This window comes from Hylobates moloch, unplaced genomic scaffold, assembly GCF_009828535.3.
Source record: "Hylobates moloch isolate HMO894 unplaced genomic scaffold, HMol_V3 SCAFFOLD_15, whole genome shotgun sequence".
NCBI lineage: Eukaryota > Metazoa > Chordata > Mammalia > Primates > Hylobatidae > Hylobates > Hylobates moloch.
In genome coordinates, this window is record NW_026652290.1 from 70,750,585 (window position 1) to 70,766,347 (window position 15,763).

The 15,763-nt window shown below is 40.5% G+C and overlaps 1 protein-coding gene across 2 annotated transcripts in view; it reads right to left on the reverse strand.

Moving 5' to 3' along the window:
* ACYP2 (acylphosphatase 2) overlaps positions 1-15,763 on the reverse strand; it is a 192,632-nt gene that overhangs the window by 121,693 nt on the left and 55,176 nt on the right. Inside the window, exon 4 of one of the 2 annotated variants that reach the window (XM_058428447.1) lies at positions 1,388-1,506. The exons of the other annotated variant lie outside the window; for it this stretch is intronic. Coding sequence (XP_058284430.1) covers positions 1,392-1,506 — 115 coding nt within the window. The 3' untranslated portion in view covers positions 1,388-1,391. The remainder of the gene's footprint in view (positions 1-1,387; positions 1,507-15,763) is intronic. 2 annotated transcript variants of the gene reach the window in all.

Consider the following 15,763-nt stretch of genomic DNA (forward strand, 5'->3'; position numbering starts at 1 on the left):
TAAACAATAGAGATTTGTTGGTATTGATAACCAAATTTCAGTGTTTCCCAAAACAATGGCCCTCAATACCACTGAATAACACACGTATTTTCATCTCCTATCTTCCAGCTCTGCCATCCACTGTGTCAAGTTCACCCTGCAGCTAGATCTCCTCATGGGCATAGAATGGCTGCCAGAAGCAGCCTGGATCATTGCATCCTCATTCACATCTGGCAGAAGAGTAAAAGCTACCAGCAAACCATTTTTTGTGTGTCATTAATCTGAATCCTGTCACCTGCCCATTCTCTTATCAATCATAACTAAGGAAAGGATTTAGATTATTTGCTTGGATTAATCAGGGGCACCCATAGATCTGGCATAGAATGGATGTTGGGGAGACAATCACAATTTTCATTACAATTAGAATTGCTTAAGGAGTTCAAGATCAGCCTGGCCAAGATGGTGAAACCCCGTCTCTACTAAAAATACAAAAAATAAGCCGGGCATGGTGGTGGGCACCTGTAATCCCGGCTACTCGGGCGGCTGAGGCAGAGAACTGCTTGAACCCAGGAGGCAGAGGTTTCAGTGAACCGAGATGGCGCCACTGCACTCTAGCCTGCGCGACAGAGTGAAACTCTTGTCTCCAAAAAAAAGAAGTGGTTAAATGCATCAGTTAATTTGAAATGAATTGATATTGTTGTAACATGGAGTCTTTTCATCTAAAACATAGCACCTCTTCCCATTTATTCAAGTTTTCTGCTTTTCTAACATGTATTTCAGTAAGGGCTTGTAAATTGTCTTCCCATATATTCTGCACATAATCTATTTACCACGTTCATTTATTTAATTATATTTATCACATTTTTATTTATCACCTATGTTTATTTAATTCTAGATATTTTTATTTAGAGTTCTACCATGAATGGTATCTTATTTTCTGTTATATTTTCTACCTACTTGTATGATTTAGGATTTTTTTCTTTCTCTTTTTTTAGTTTAAACTAGCTTAAGCATGAAAACATTTACTGGTTTATATAACTAGAAGTCCTGGCCAGGATGCCCTTGGCTAAGCAAGAGGCCTGCTGCTTGGGGCTCACACTGTATAAGGTCCCCTTGAACAAAAATATAAAAAATTAACTTATTAAGGAATATATGTAAGTGCCTCTGTCACTCAGAATGTGGCGCTTAGAATTGGCAAATGCAACCCACAATGCTAAACATCCATTCTCTTGACTAATACCACTCAGGTGCCTGAGAAATGTTTCTTTGTACGTCTGGGCCTGTGTTCTCAAAATAAAAAATTACTGTTTCTAAATGTTGTATTACTGTGGCCTTGGAGAGAGACCCTGCTTCCAGCTACTGGGAGGATCTAACTAGGAATGCTTAGGTGAAAGAAAGGACAAATTACCTTGTCAAATCCTTTCTCTTAGATTAAACGAATGCAATAGATTCTTGCATAAGGAAGTATCTTTCTGGAAGTGTTGAGCATCTATCATCTTGCTTCTCTTTGGTTTCCAATTTGTGATTCTAGAGAAATAACTCGTATTACTCTTAAATGTGAACATCTGTACATGTAGCTATAACATTCTCCAAGTGTGATACCAATTCTTTACCTTGATAACTAGATGATCACTTAGCACTAAAATTAAGAATAATTTTATTTTCATGAAAATATAACATTAAATTATATGATTTTCAATAAAGTTTAAATGTTCAGATTAAATACATTCATAAATTATAATTTGTAGTTCATCTTAGAATAGACAACTTGAGATATTTTAGAAGATAAATGACATTTTTGAAAAATATAATTTAATCTTTCACATTTTTGCGATTGCTATAATTTACTTTTATGAACTTATGTTCAAATTAGGCACATTTTAATACAATTACATTTTTAAAATATTTGAGGTCATTACTGTGAATAGAAAAAAAAGAAGTTAATCTTTTTTTCTTTTTTTTTGAGACTGGGTCTCGCTCTGTCGCCTAGGCTGAAGTGCAGTGGTGCAATCACAGCTCACTGTAGCCTGAACATTCTGGGCTCAAGTGATCCTCCTGCCTCAGCCTCCTAAAAAGTGCTGGCATTACAGGCATGAGCCATGTGCCTGATATGAATATCTTGATTATAATAAAATTAATGATTTTGCTGAAATGAAAGCAAGAAAAATAAATTTTATAGAATAAATTATAACTCATTGTTTTATCACTCATCTAAAAATGCTACCACATCATCAGAACACCCAGACATGTGTAACAATTATTAAATTCAATCATTTTTTATATTTTGTTAACTTATAGTCATATGGAAACCATAGCTTTACAATTTTGATTTGTATTTTTGATTTATAAGTCATGAAAGGTTTATTTATCAAGGCAGAGATATAGAACATATAGAACATATTTCCTTTAACAGCTTATTAACTTGACTTAAAACTCAAGATTTGGAAATAAGGATTGTGGGCCGTTTATGTTAAATGGTGGTGATGGCAAATATCTGTAAGTTGTTCCTAGCTTGAGTTATATTTGCCTTTAGCATTTCATCATTATCATGTTGATGTTGGTTTAATATAGATATCCTTTATCCTTTCCATATGAAGTATTTCCAAAGCTATGGGGCCAGGTATCCCTGGCAAGTTTTGTGAACCTTGGGTCTGCCCCAAGATGGGCACTGCCACTATAGGCAAATAATAAGCCAAGAAAAAGAAAAAAAAAAAACAACTTCCACTTGGTTAAACAAACTGTTCTAAATTCAAGGAGTCTCTGCCAGTTATGTGACTTTGTATGACTGACTCTGCTTTACCCCTCCAGGCCCAAGAGACAAGGCTGTCCAGACACCAAACGGTGGTCACAAATTTTATCTTCTACCAGGAATGGTCGCTTACACCTGTAATTCCAGGACTTTGGGAGGCCAAGGCAGGAAGACTGCTTGAGCCCAGGAGTTCAAGACCAGCCTGGGCAGCAGACTCCACCTCTACAAAAAAATAGAAAAAATAGCTGGGCATGGTGACGCATGCCTGTAGTCCCAGCTTGTCAGAAGGCTAAGATGAGAGAAGTGCTTGAGCCTGGAAGGTCAAGGCTTCAGTGAACCATGATTGTGCCACCACATTCCAGCCTGGGCAACAGAGTGAGACTCTGTCAACAACAACAACAAAATTTATCTTCCCTGTAATCCCAGCACTTCGGGAGGCTGAGGCAGGTGGATCACGAGGTCAGGAGTTGGAGACCAGCCTGGCCAACATGGTGAAACTCTGTCTCTACTGTAATCCCAGTTACTTGGGAGGCTGAGGCAGGAGAATCACTTGAAACCCGAAGGCGGAGGTTGCAGTGAGCCGAGATTGTGCCACCATACTCCAGCCTGGGTGAAAAAGTAAAACTCCGTCTCAACCAAAAAAAAAAAAAAAATTTATCTTCTATTTTTCTGTTTTCTTTGTTATTTTTAGTGGCAGAATGGTAGAAGTTTGTATTAGACACATAAATAAGTATATAGGGTATTGTAAGAGAGGGTCCATCAGATTTTAAGATTTATGGCCTATGTTTTATGAACCTTTCTAAATGTTTATTTTATTTTACAACAACAAAAAAAGTTTAACATAAAATGTGCATACCAGTGGGGTAAAAAGTCATTACTACCAGTCAGGAGAACCAGTGGCCAGAAATGGCTTTGTGAGTCTCAGCCAAATAAGATCAATAATTAAACCCTGACCAGGCAGGGATACTGTTTATTCTATTCACCATCATGTCACCAGAGACTGGCACATAGTAAGTGCTCAATAAATATTTGATGAATTAAATTGATTCGAAGATGTATAGAATTGTTTCTTAAAATTACATCATTGGAAATGGGTATTACAGAATTCAGATTACACGTAATTTTAGGAAAGTTAACAGGAAATTAATATTTATATGGGGCCTAGCAGAAAGTCATGCCTACAATGCTAGGAGTTTTCTCTGGTTTAATTCTGCTACTACTTTAAGTAGTAGGGATTATTATCATTATGTTCTTGTTATATTTTCAGCCTGTCATGGTGTTCAGCAAGGTTAAGAAACTTGTACAAGGTGATAAAGCTGGACTTCAGTTCTAGTTTTCTCTCACTCCATTCAAACACACTACCTTCCATAACACGTAAAATGAGGTTTGTATTATCCCTGACCATCCAATCTAAAGTGTCCTGCCCCACTTACTCTCTTTCATCATCCTGTTTATTTCCTTCTAGGACTTGTCACAATTCACAATAATCTTGTTTATTTGTTAGTTATCTGACTCCCTTAAGAAAAGTTAGTGGTGTGAGAGTGGGTAATTTTTCCAGCTGTTCACAGCCATATCCTAGTGCTTTGAACATAGTAGGTTCTTGATAAATATTTTTTGAATACAATGAATGAACACACTTAAGTGCTTTATGTAATACCAAAACAAGGTTAACCTAAGTAAAGAGAACTGCTATGGTCTGAATGTTTATGTCCCTCTAAAATTCCTATCTTGAAATCCAATGCCCAATGTGAGAGTATTTGGAGGTGGGTCCTTTAAAAGATGATTAGGTTGTGAGGGCTGAGCCTTCATGAATGGGATTAATGTCTGTGATATTGACAAATATGTATTTGGGCTGGGCGCAGTGGCTCACGCCTGAAATCTCAGAATTTTCGCAGGCTGAGGCAGGCGACTACTTGAGCTCAGGAGTTCAAAACAGGCCTGGGCAACATGGCAAAATCCCATCTCTACAAAAAAATACAAAAATTAGCCTGGCATGATGGTGTGTGCCTGTGGTCCCAGCTACTCAGGAAGCTGAGGTGGGAGGATTGTTTGAGCCCAGGAGGTTAAAACTACAGTGAGCCATGATCATGCCACCACACTTTAGCCTGGGCAACAGAGCAAGACCCTATCTCAAAAAGAAAGAAAACCAACAAATATATATTTGGTCTTTGATCACAGTTTTCTGGCATAGAACTCCTAAAATCCTCAGAATCTCCAAAGTGATGTCTTTTCATATGCTAATGATTGACTGATGCCTGGCAACCCCCAGGTGGTAGCTTTAGGATGGAGGCTGGTCACCGGAAAGACCAAGGCATGATAATAGGTTTAAGATATTCAGCCCCACCCCTTAACCTCCAGGGAAAGGAGGGGGGCTAAAGGTTAAGCTGATCACCAACGGCCAATGATTAATCAATCATGCCTATTGAATGAAGCCTCCATAAAAAGAAATTAAAAATAAAAATAGAAATAAATAAACAAACAGGGTTTGGAGAACTTCCAGATAACTAAGCACCTAGAGACTCCTGGAGGATGGTATGCCCAGGACAGCATGGAAGCTGCATGCACCGTGCATCTCTAAATCTGCATCCTTGGTAACATCCTGTATAATAAACTGGTAAATGTAAGTTTCCAAGTTCTATGAGCTACCCTAGAAAATTAATAGAATTCAAGGAGGGGTCATGGGAACCCCCAATTGAAGCCGGTCAGTCTGTCAGAAGTTCCAGAGGCCCAGACTTGCTACTGATTTCTGGGGCTTAAGAGGGAAACTTGGGGACCGAGCCCCCAATCTGTGGGATCTTGTCAGAGGCATTTCAACTGGAAAAACTCCATCTTGAATAGGAGCTGGGTAAAATAAGGCTGAAACCTACTGGACTGCATTCCCAGACAGTTAAGACATTCTAAGTCACAGGAGGAGACAGGAGGTCAGCACAAGATACAGGTCATAAAGACCTCGCTGATGAAACAGGTTGCAGCCAAGAAGGCAGCCAAAACCCACCAAAACCAAGATGGTGATGAGAGTGACCTCTGGTCATCCTCATTGCTGCACTCCCACCAGCACCATGACAGTTTACAAATGCCATGGCAACATCAGGAAGTTGCCCTATATGGTCCAAAAAGGGGAGGCATGAATAATCCACCCCTTGTTCAGCATATAATCAAGAAATAACCATAAAAAATGGGCAACTAGCAGCCCTTGGGGCTGCTCTGTCTCTGAAGTAGCCGTTCTTTTATTCCTTTACTTTCCTAATAAGCTTGCTTTCCCTTTACTCCACGGACTTGCCCCGAATTATTTCCAAGAACCCTCTCTTAGGGTTTGGATCAGGACCCCTTTCCGGTAACAATCTGATGCTATCTCCAGAGAGATAGTGTCAGAACTGAACTGGAGGATACCCAGTTGGTATCTGCTACAAAACTAATTGCTTGCTTGGTGGTGGGGAGATGCTCCTCCCCCACCCACCCACCCACCCCTCACACCACCTACATTTGGTCACAGGTCTACACTGATTGTTGTTGAGTGACATACACTTAGAAAGCACTTTGAGTTTTTTCTCAAAAAACTTCATTTAATAAGGGCATTAAGGCATTCCCTTAATGCCCTTATTAAATAGACCCTAGAGAGCTCCCTCGCCCTTTGCACCATGTGAGGACACAGCAAGAAGACAGCTGTCTATGAACCAAGAAGGAAGCCCCCACCAGACACTGAATCTGCTGGCACCTTGATCTTGGACATCCCAGCCTCCAGATCCATGAGAAATAAATTTTTGTTGTTTACAAGTCACCCAATCTATGGTATTTTGTTATAGTAGCGTGAATGGACTAAGACAAGATCTCACAAAGGGTCACTGAATAATAAAGAGAACTCGCAGCCCAGAATTGAAAAGTTCATGGTTACTTTGTTCCAATCTTACTCTCTTTCCTTAAAACCCTACTCTTACTGTTTTCAGTTATGGTGCTATTTTTACTCTAGTTACATGGTGATCAAAAGGTATTCTCTTTCAAATTCTTCCCACTAAATGCTTTGTATTTTTCCTAGAATTACAAGTACATAAGGGATATAAAAGGGCCACCAAGCCTATTATCCAATATCCACACAAAGTCTTGCCCAGAAAACATAAAAGATGTTAAATTCAAGTAAAAGTACTGTTTACACCAGTTTGTTTAGCTGTTTTAATGAAGAGCCCTGAACTGCAGATCTTAATGTGGTGGGATTGGGGCATAGCCTTGCTTTCTTCTGTGGTAGCTACAGAGTATAGCCAGCCCAATCATCTCGAAAATACGTTTCTTTAGTCACTATAAACACTGCACAAAAGAAATCAGGTGGATTAGAGCAAATCTCTTAGCACTACTGAATAAACAACTCAAGGTTCACGGTCTAGCCACAATATAACAGTCATTTAAAAATGTATTTATTGGAAGTTTTTAATGGCATAATAAATGCTTTGATGTATTGCGATAAAAATCAACATAAAAAGTGTATATATATATATATACTATAACAATAGGGAATTAAAGAAATCCTTTTAAGTCTACATGATGAAATTATACATGGCCAATAAAAATCATGTTTTAGAAGAATCATTAAGAAGTAGGAGGCTCAAGACCAGCCTGGCCAACATGATGAAACTCTGTCTCTAATAAAAATATAAAAAATTAGCCCGGTGTGGTGGCATGCACCTTTAATCCCAGTTACTCTGGAGGCTAAGGCAGGAGAATTGCTTGAATCTGGGAGGTAGAGTTTGCAGTGAGCTGAGATGGCGCCACTGCACTCTAGCCTGGGCAACAGGGCGAGACTCCACAGAGGCAGAGGTTGATGGTCATGCCTGTAATCCAGATCTGGAGGCCGTGGGGGGTGGATCATCTGAGGTCAGATTCGACTGGTGCATGCCTGTAGTCCCAGCTACTTGGGAGGCTGAGACACAAGCATCACTTGAACCTGGGAGGCAGAGGCTGCAGTGAGCCGAGATCGTGCCACTACACTCCAGCCTGTGTGACAGAGTGAGACACTGTTTCCAAAAAAAAAAAAAAATAGTAGGGAAATGCTTTCAGTTCATCTTTGTATCAGTCCTGGTCCTGCCAGGAAATAGATGGCATACTAAAACGGAGTGATTGAGAAGAATGACTAATTGCAAACGTGTGGGCAGGGATAAGAAACCAGGGAGAGCTGATGAAGCACCCCAGGGTTGGAAGCACTGGGGAGTTATTTCCATTCCTAGGCATGAAATGGCCAGAGGAAGTTAACCACCAGCAAAATACAGTAACACCTGTAGCTCTAGGAGAAGACCTCGCACCATGAACTGTGGATTTAGTAGAAGAATGATGCCTCTTCCAACACACAGCCTGGTGACGAGGGATATCCCAGTCTCTGTCCTCCCACCATCTGATCTCGTAACAGTGCCTTCCACTGGCAGCATTCAACTGGAAGGTAGAGGGCAAAGGAGCTCATTAATGTATCCCATCGTGGTCAGCCTCCCAGAACAGAGGTGAATGAAGGGCAGTGGAATGTGTCTGGAAAGGCAAATGGAGACTACCCAGCAAAATATTTAGTGAAAAACTAAGTATTATAATCCCAAATCTCTAAATCTGTATATGTCATAGGTCAGGTTCCCTAGCACATAGATTCTGAGATTTGCATGCGAGTTTGTTGTGAAGTGCCCTTGGGAACAGTGCCTGTGAGAGGAGAGGGAAGCTGGATTGACAGAGGGAGAGGTGAACTGTAATGCAGTTGCAACAGAGACCTTGGCCATTTCTACATCGAGCTCTAGAGCTAGGATGGCCCTTCAGAGTTGTCCAAACTGAAGCAAGAAGACTGGACTTTGGTACCCTCTCAACAACAGATTCTTGGATGCAGGCTGCCCCCCTGAGGCCAAGGTCAATTCCTGGATAGAACCATTAGCAGCTGAAACTCCAGGCACTGAGCAACTGAGCACATCATCGTGAAGGTAGAGGTGGGGATGAGGCTGAGGGAAGCATGCTACAACATCCACTAAGATGTCAATTAACACATGACTGACTCTGGGTGATAGAATTACACATAAGATTTTTCCTGCCTTAACAAAAATAATTTTCTGTTGTTCCAAGTGTTCTAAAACAAGTATTATATTAGAATACAGAGAAATTCAGACGTTACAACAGACTTAAATAGTGTATTCCTCTGTCCTACAAAAGTTCAGACAGCAGTCCACAGCTGGTATGACAGCTCAACGACCATCAGGGACACTTGGTCCTTCTATTTGGTTGCTCTGCCACCTTCAATGTATGGCTTCCATCTCACGGTTCAAGATGGCTGCTCCAATTCCTGTCTTCACATTCTGGCAAGAAAGGGGAAAGAAAATAGTGGAGGGCACACCATTTCCCTTTAAGGGCATAACCCAGACACTGCATGCATTATTTTCATTCACATCTCATTGGTGGCCATACAAGCTTCAAAGAGGCTAAGAAATATGGTCCTTATGCTAGGGGGATGTCTTCGTCAGTTTGGGCTACTAAACAAAATACCTTAGACTGGGTCCTTTATATAAACAACAGAAACATATTGCTCACAACTCTGGGTGCCAGGAATTCCAAGATTGAGGCACCAATAGATTCAGTGCCTGATAAGGGCCTGCTCCTCACGGATGGTGCCTCCAATGTATCCTCACATGGTAAAGGGGGTGTGAGAGCTCTCCAAGGCCTATTATAAGGGTGCTAACCCCATTTGTGAGAGCTCTGCCCTTATGACCTGATCATCTACCAAAAGGCCCCACTTCCTAATACCATCACACAGGGGAACAGATTTCAACATATAATTTTGGAGGGACACATTCAGACCATAGTAGGGACAATGTGTACAGCGCAAGTTCAGGGTTTCTATTACTAAAGAAAAAAGGGAACAGATGCATGTTGAGAAATAACTGGCAGTTTCTACCACAATATGTATTAGTTTGATAATCACTAAATTTACAGTAAAAAAGCAAAAACAGGCCAGGCATGGTGGCTCATGCCTGTAATCCCAGCACTTTGGGAGATCACAATTAAAAGAACTAGAGAAGCAAGAGCTAACAAATTCAAAAACTAGCAGAAGGCAAGAAACAACTAAGAGCACAACTGAAGGAGACAGAGATACAAAAAATGCTTCAAAAAAATCAATGAATACAGGAGCTGGTTTTTTGAAAAGATCAACAAAATTGATAGACCGCTAGCAAGACTAATAAAGAAGAAAAGAGAGAAGAATCAAATAGACGCAATAACAAATGATAAAGGGGATATCATCACCAATCCCACAGAAATAAAAACTACCGTCAGAGAATACTACAAACACCTCTACGCAAATAAACTAGAAAATCTGGAAGAAATGGATAAATTCCTGGACACATATACCCTCCCAAGACTAAACCAGGAAGCAGTTGAATCTCTGAAAAGACCAGTAACAGGCTCTGAAATTGAGGCAATAATTAATAGCCTACCAACCAAAAAAAGTCCAAGACCAGATGGATTCACAGACAAATTCTACCAGAGGTACAAAGAATAGCTGGTACCATTCCTTCTGAAACTATTCTAATCAACAGAAAAAGAGGGAATCCTCCCTAACTCATTTCCTGAGACCAGCATCATCCTGATACCAAAGCCTGGCACAGACACAACAAAAAAAGAGAATTTTAGACCAATATCCCTGATGAGGCTGGGCGCGGTGGCTCACGCTTGTAATCCCAGCACTTTGGGAGGCCAAGGCGGGCGGATCACGAGGTCAGGAGATCGAGACCACGGTGAAACCCCGTCTCCACCAAAAAATACAAAAAATTAGCCGGGCGTGGTGGCGGGCGCCTGTAGTCCCAGCTACTCGGGAGGCTGAGGCAGGAGAATGGCGTGAACCCGGGAGGCGGAGCTTGCAGTGAGCCGAGATTGTGCCACTGCACTCCAGCCTGGGCGACAGAGCAAGACTCCGTCTCAAAAAAAAAAAAAAAAAATCCCTGATGAACACCGATGTGAAAATCCTCAATAAAATACTGGCAAACCGAATCCAGCAGCACATCAAAAACCTTATCCACCACAATCAAGTCGGCTTCATCCCTGGGATGCAAGGCTGGTTCAACATACACAAATCAATAAATGTAATCCATCACATAAACAGAACCAAAGACAAAAACCACATGATTATCTCAATAGATGCAGAAAAGGCCTTTGACAAAATTCAACAGCCCTTCATGCTAAAACCTCTCAATAAATTAGGTATTGATGGGACGTATCTCAAAATAGTAAGAGCTATTTATAACAAACCCACAGCCAATATCATACCTAATGGGCAAAAACTGGAAGCATTCCCTTTGAAAACCCGCACAAGACAAGGATGCCCTCTCTCACCGCTCCTATTCAACATAGTGTTGGAAGTTCTGGCCAGGGCAATCAGGCAAGAAAAAGAAATAATAGGTATCCAATTAGGAAAAGAGGAAGTCAAATTGTCCCTGTTTGCAGATGACATGATTATATATTTAGAAAACCCCATTGTTTCAGCCCAAAATCTCCTTAAGCTGATAAGCAACTTCAGCAAAGTCTCAGGATACAAAATCGATGTGCAAAAATCACAAGTATTCCTCTACACCAATAACAGACAAACAGTCAAATCATGAGAGAACTCCCATTCACAATTGCTTCAAAGAGAATAAAATACCTAGGAATCCAACTTACAAGGGATGTGAAGGACCTCTTCAGGGAGAACTACAAATCACTGCTCAACAAAATAAAAGAGGACACAAACAAAAGGAAGAACATTCCATGTTCATGGATACGAAGAATCAATATTGTGAAAATGGCCATACTGCCCAAGGTAATTTATAGATTCAGTGCCATCTCCATCAAGCTACCAATGACTTTCTTCACAGCATTGGAAAAAACTACTGTAAAGTTCATATGGAACCAAAAAAGAGTCCGCATTGCCAAGACAATCCTAAGCCAAAAGAACAAAGCTGGAGGCATCATGTTACCTGACTTCAAACTACACTACGAGGCTACGGTAACCAAAACAGCATGGTGCTGGTACCAAAACAGAGATATAGACCAATGGAACAGAACAGAGGCCTCAGAAATAACAGCACACATCTACAACCATCTGATCTTTGACAAACCTGACAAAAAATAAGCAATGGGGAAAGGATTCCCTATTTAATAAATGGTGCTGGAAAAACTGGCTAGCCATATGTAGAAAGCTGAAACTAGATCCCTTCCTTACACCTTATACAAAAATTAATTCAAGATGGACTAAAGACTTAAATGTTAGACCTAAAACCATAAAACCCTAGAAAAAAGCCTAGACAATACCATTCAGGACATAGGCATGGGCAAGGACTTCATGACTAAAACACCAAAAGCAATGGCAACAAAAGCCAAAATTGACAAATGGGATCTAATTAAACTCAAGAGCTTCTGCACATCAAAAGAAACTACCACCAGAGTAAACAGGCAACCTACAAAATGGGAGATAATTTTTGCAATCTACCCATCTGACAAAGGGCTAATATCCAGAATCTACAAAGAACTCAAACAAATTTACAAGAAAGAAACAACCCCATCAAAAAGTGGGCGAAGGCTATAAACAGATACTTCTCAAAAGAAGACATTTATGCAGCCAACAGACACATGAAAAAATGCTCATCATCACTGGTCATCAGAGAAATGCAAATCAAAACCACAATGAGATACCACCTCACACCAGTTAGAATGGCGATCATCAAAAAGTCAGGAAACAATAGATGCTGGAGAGGATGTGGAGAAATAGGAACACTTTTACACTGTTGGTGGGAGTGTAAATTAGTTCAACCATTGTGGAAGACAGTGTGGTGATTCCTCAAGGACCTGGAAGTAGAAATACCATTTGACACAGCGATCCCATTACTGGGTATATACCCAAAGGATTATAAAGCATACTGCTATAAAGACACATGCACACGTATGTTTATTGCGGCACTACTCACAATAGCAAAGACCTAGAACCAATCCAAATGTCCATCAATGATAGAGTGGATTAAGAAAATGTGGCGCATATACACCATGGAATACTATGCAGCCATAAAAAAGGATGAGTTCATGTCCTTTGCAGGGACACGGATGAAGCTGGGAAACATTACTCTTAGCAAACTATCACAAGAACAGAAAACCAAACACTGCATGTTCTCACTCACAGGTGGGAATTGAACAATAAGAACACATGGACACAGGGCGGGGAACATCACACACCGGGGCCTGTCGGTGGGTGGGGGGCAGCTAACCAACATGGCACATGTATACATACGTAACAAATCTGCACAGCACATGTACCCTAGAACTTAAAGTATAATAACAAATAAATAAATAAATAAATGAAAAAAGAGATTAGTAGAGTTCAATTTATTCTACTCATCCACATACTGCTCCCACTCCAGGTGTGGAAGCTAAATTTGTCTTCATACCCTTCATTGTCATGGGTTACACACATTGTTGTGAGAAATGAGTCAACATGATTAACATTTCATCAATTTTGATGATTTGGAGAAAAGAAGGAAATTCAACCAAAGCCAACACTTCAGTTGGTACAAATGTGTTAATAAACAAAGCACATGATCATATGAAACATCTTTAATTTTAAAAGCTTTGCCTGAAGTAACGACTTTTGTCTCTTTGCAAGCAAATATATATACATGTGTATATTTATATACATATATATGTATTTTTAATGACCATGGTTAGAGGGAATATAATTTTTATTTTTCTAGAGACAGGATCTTGCTCTGTTACCCAGGCGGAAGTGTAGTGGCACAATTATAGCTCACTGCAGCCTCAAACTCCTGGGTTCAAAGGATCCTTCCTGCCTCAGCCTCCTGAGTAGCTGGGACTATAGACACATCCCACCACCCTTGGTGAATTGTATTTTTTATTTTTGTAGAGATGGGGTCTCCCTATGTTGACTAGGCTGATCTTGAACTCCTAGGCTCAAGTGATCCTCCTCCCTCAACCTCTAAAGTGGTAGGATTACAGGTGTGAACCGCCACACCCAACCCAAGAATATCAATTTTTAAAACCAACATTCCAATTAGTACAAGGAAAGAAAACTGCACCTTTTTAAAGAAAAACAAGCCCCTTAAAGAGGAGAAAGAGCTGTAATTAGAAATGTATTAAGAACTAAAAAGCCGTTTTAAACTTGTTTCCTAAGAAACCAAAAAATAGAACTGACAAGTACAACTTCCAAAGAAGCTTAGATTTACTTACTCTATTATTAAAATTTTCAGTTCAAAATTTTTAGAATTACTAATGAAAGGGGTGTAAAAAGCTCTTCCAGGAAAAAAAAAACTAAGATCCTCAAGTTAAATTTGTAACACTTCTACTAGTGAAAATTGACCTTTATGAACAAAGAAAACAACAGAGTTGCTCTCAAACAGGTTAATAACGTATTTAGCAACCAACACCACATTGTGATTCTTATACAACCACAAATGACACAAGATAGTCTCCTAAATTTGTGGACATAACTTTTTGGCATAACACAGATAAATTTGCTTAATAGAGAAGATGTGCATTTGGCCATCAGGAACTAAAGCTCAGTAGATGGGTAACAGCTCGCTCCCCAATAACATTCCCATATTCCATTCGCTATCTTCGGTATGGGGAGGAAGCTGTGGACTGTATTTCTTAATGTTTGAAGCCCTTCTGAGTAGTTTTATGAGATTAAAAGGGTCATATTTGGGGCTGGACAGCAGACACGAAGGAAGGCCAGCGTGAACCTTTGGGAATGTGCACTCCGGCTCACGTACTCCAGCCTGTCCCCTGCTGATCACATATGGGGAGGGGGATGTACAAGGTTAACCTTGAGAGGAGCTCTGGCTCAGAGGTCCCGGCCCAGGATCTGTCACATACACACAGAAGGCAGCCCAAAGAGTATGAAATGCCCAGCCCTCCCAATAGTCTTGATAGCCTCCCAGTACAACCAGCCACTCCAGTAAATAAACAAAGTGAGCCCTGGAATTTCCCTGTGACTGACTTGGATGGCGCTGCACCTCACAGGGGCAGTGAGGAGGTGATTGTGTCAGGCAGTGGAGAATTACTGAGACCTGCAGACAGATGCTAACAGACGCTCCTCCCACCTTTGACTGTGTAACTACTTCATTACAGGAGTTCCAGGCCTTCAGATAAGGTCAAGAGACCAAAAGTATAAAGCATATCTTCCTTCCTTTTGCCTATCCAAATCCTAACCTTTCCTTTTAAAAATCCCTGTTCTTTACGAAGTCATATTACAATCCCTGCCCACAAGATTTTCCCATCAAGCTGGAGATATGAATATCCTTCCAACCACCTAAGAGATTGTGTCTATTCTGTGATTTAAAAAAACAAAACAAAACTGTTTTAAGAAAAATTTTTGCAACAAGATTTAGAGGTAAAGTTTTTTCTATCACCTGGAATTGGCAACCATGTATTACCAAGTGCTAAAAGAAGAAATGAACTGGCCAGGCATGGTGGCTCACTCCTGTAATCCCAGCACCTTGGGAGGCAGAGGCAGGCAGACTGCTTGAGGCTGGGAGTTCGAGACCAGGCTGGCCAACATGGTGAAACCCTGTCTCTACTAATAATACAAAAATGAGCTGCGCATGGTGACACACACCTGTAATCCCAGCTACTCGGGAGGCTGAGGCAGGAGAATCACTTCAACTCAAGGGGTGGAAGTTGCAATGAGCCAAGATCGTGCCACTGCACACCAGCCTGGGCAACAGAGTGAGAGTCTGCCTCAAAATAAAATAAGAAATGAACAACTGGAGCCAGATTCCTCCTTGATGGCACCTTAGGACACAACTTACATGGTTCTAAAAATATAAAAACTGACGGCAGATGCATTAACCAAAAGTCACATAAAGGCATACTGAGGAAATGAGGGAAGGAAAGAGTAGTGTAAGAGTCACATCTTCATCATAATAGGACATCAATAGATTTGTCTATCATAGTAAAAAGTCACCAGATAATATCTAAAGTTAATGATTTAAGAGATACCAGTTATTCTGAAATTAGGAGGAATACTCAACAAATCGCTAAAACTATTGT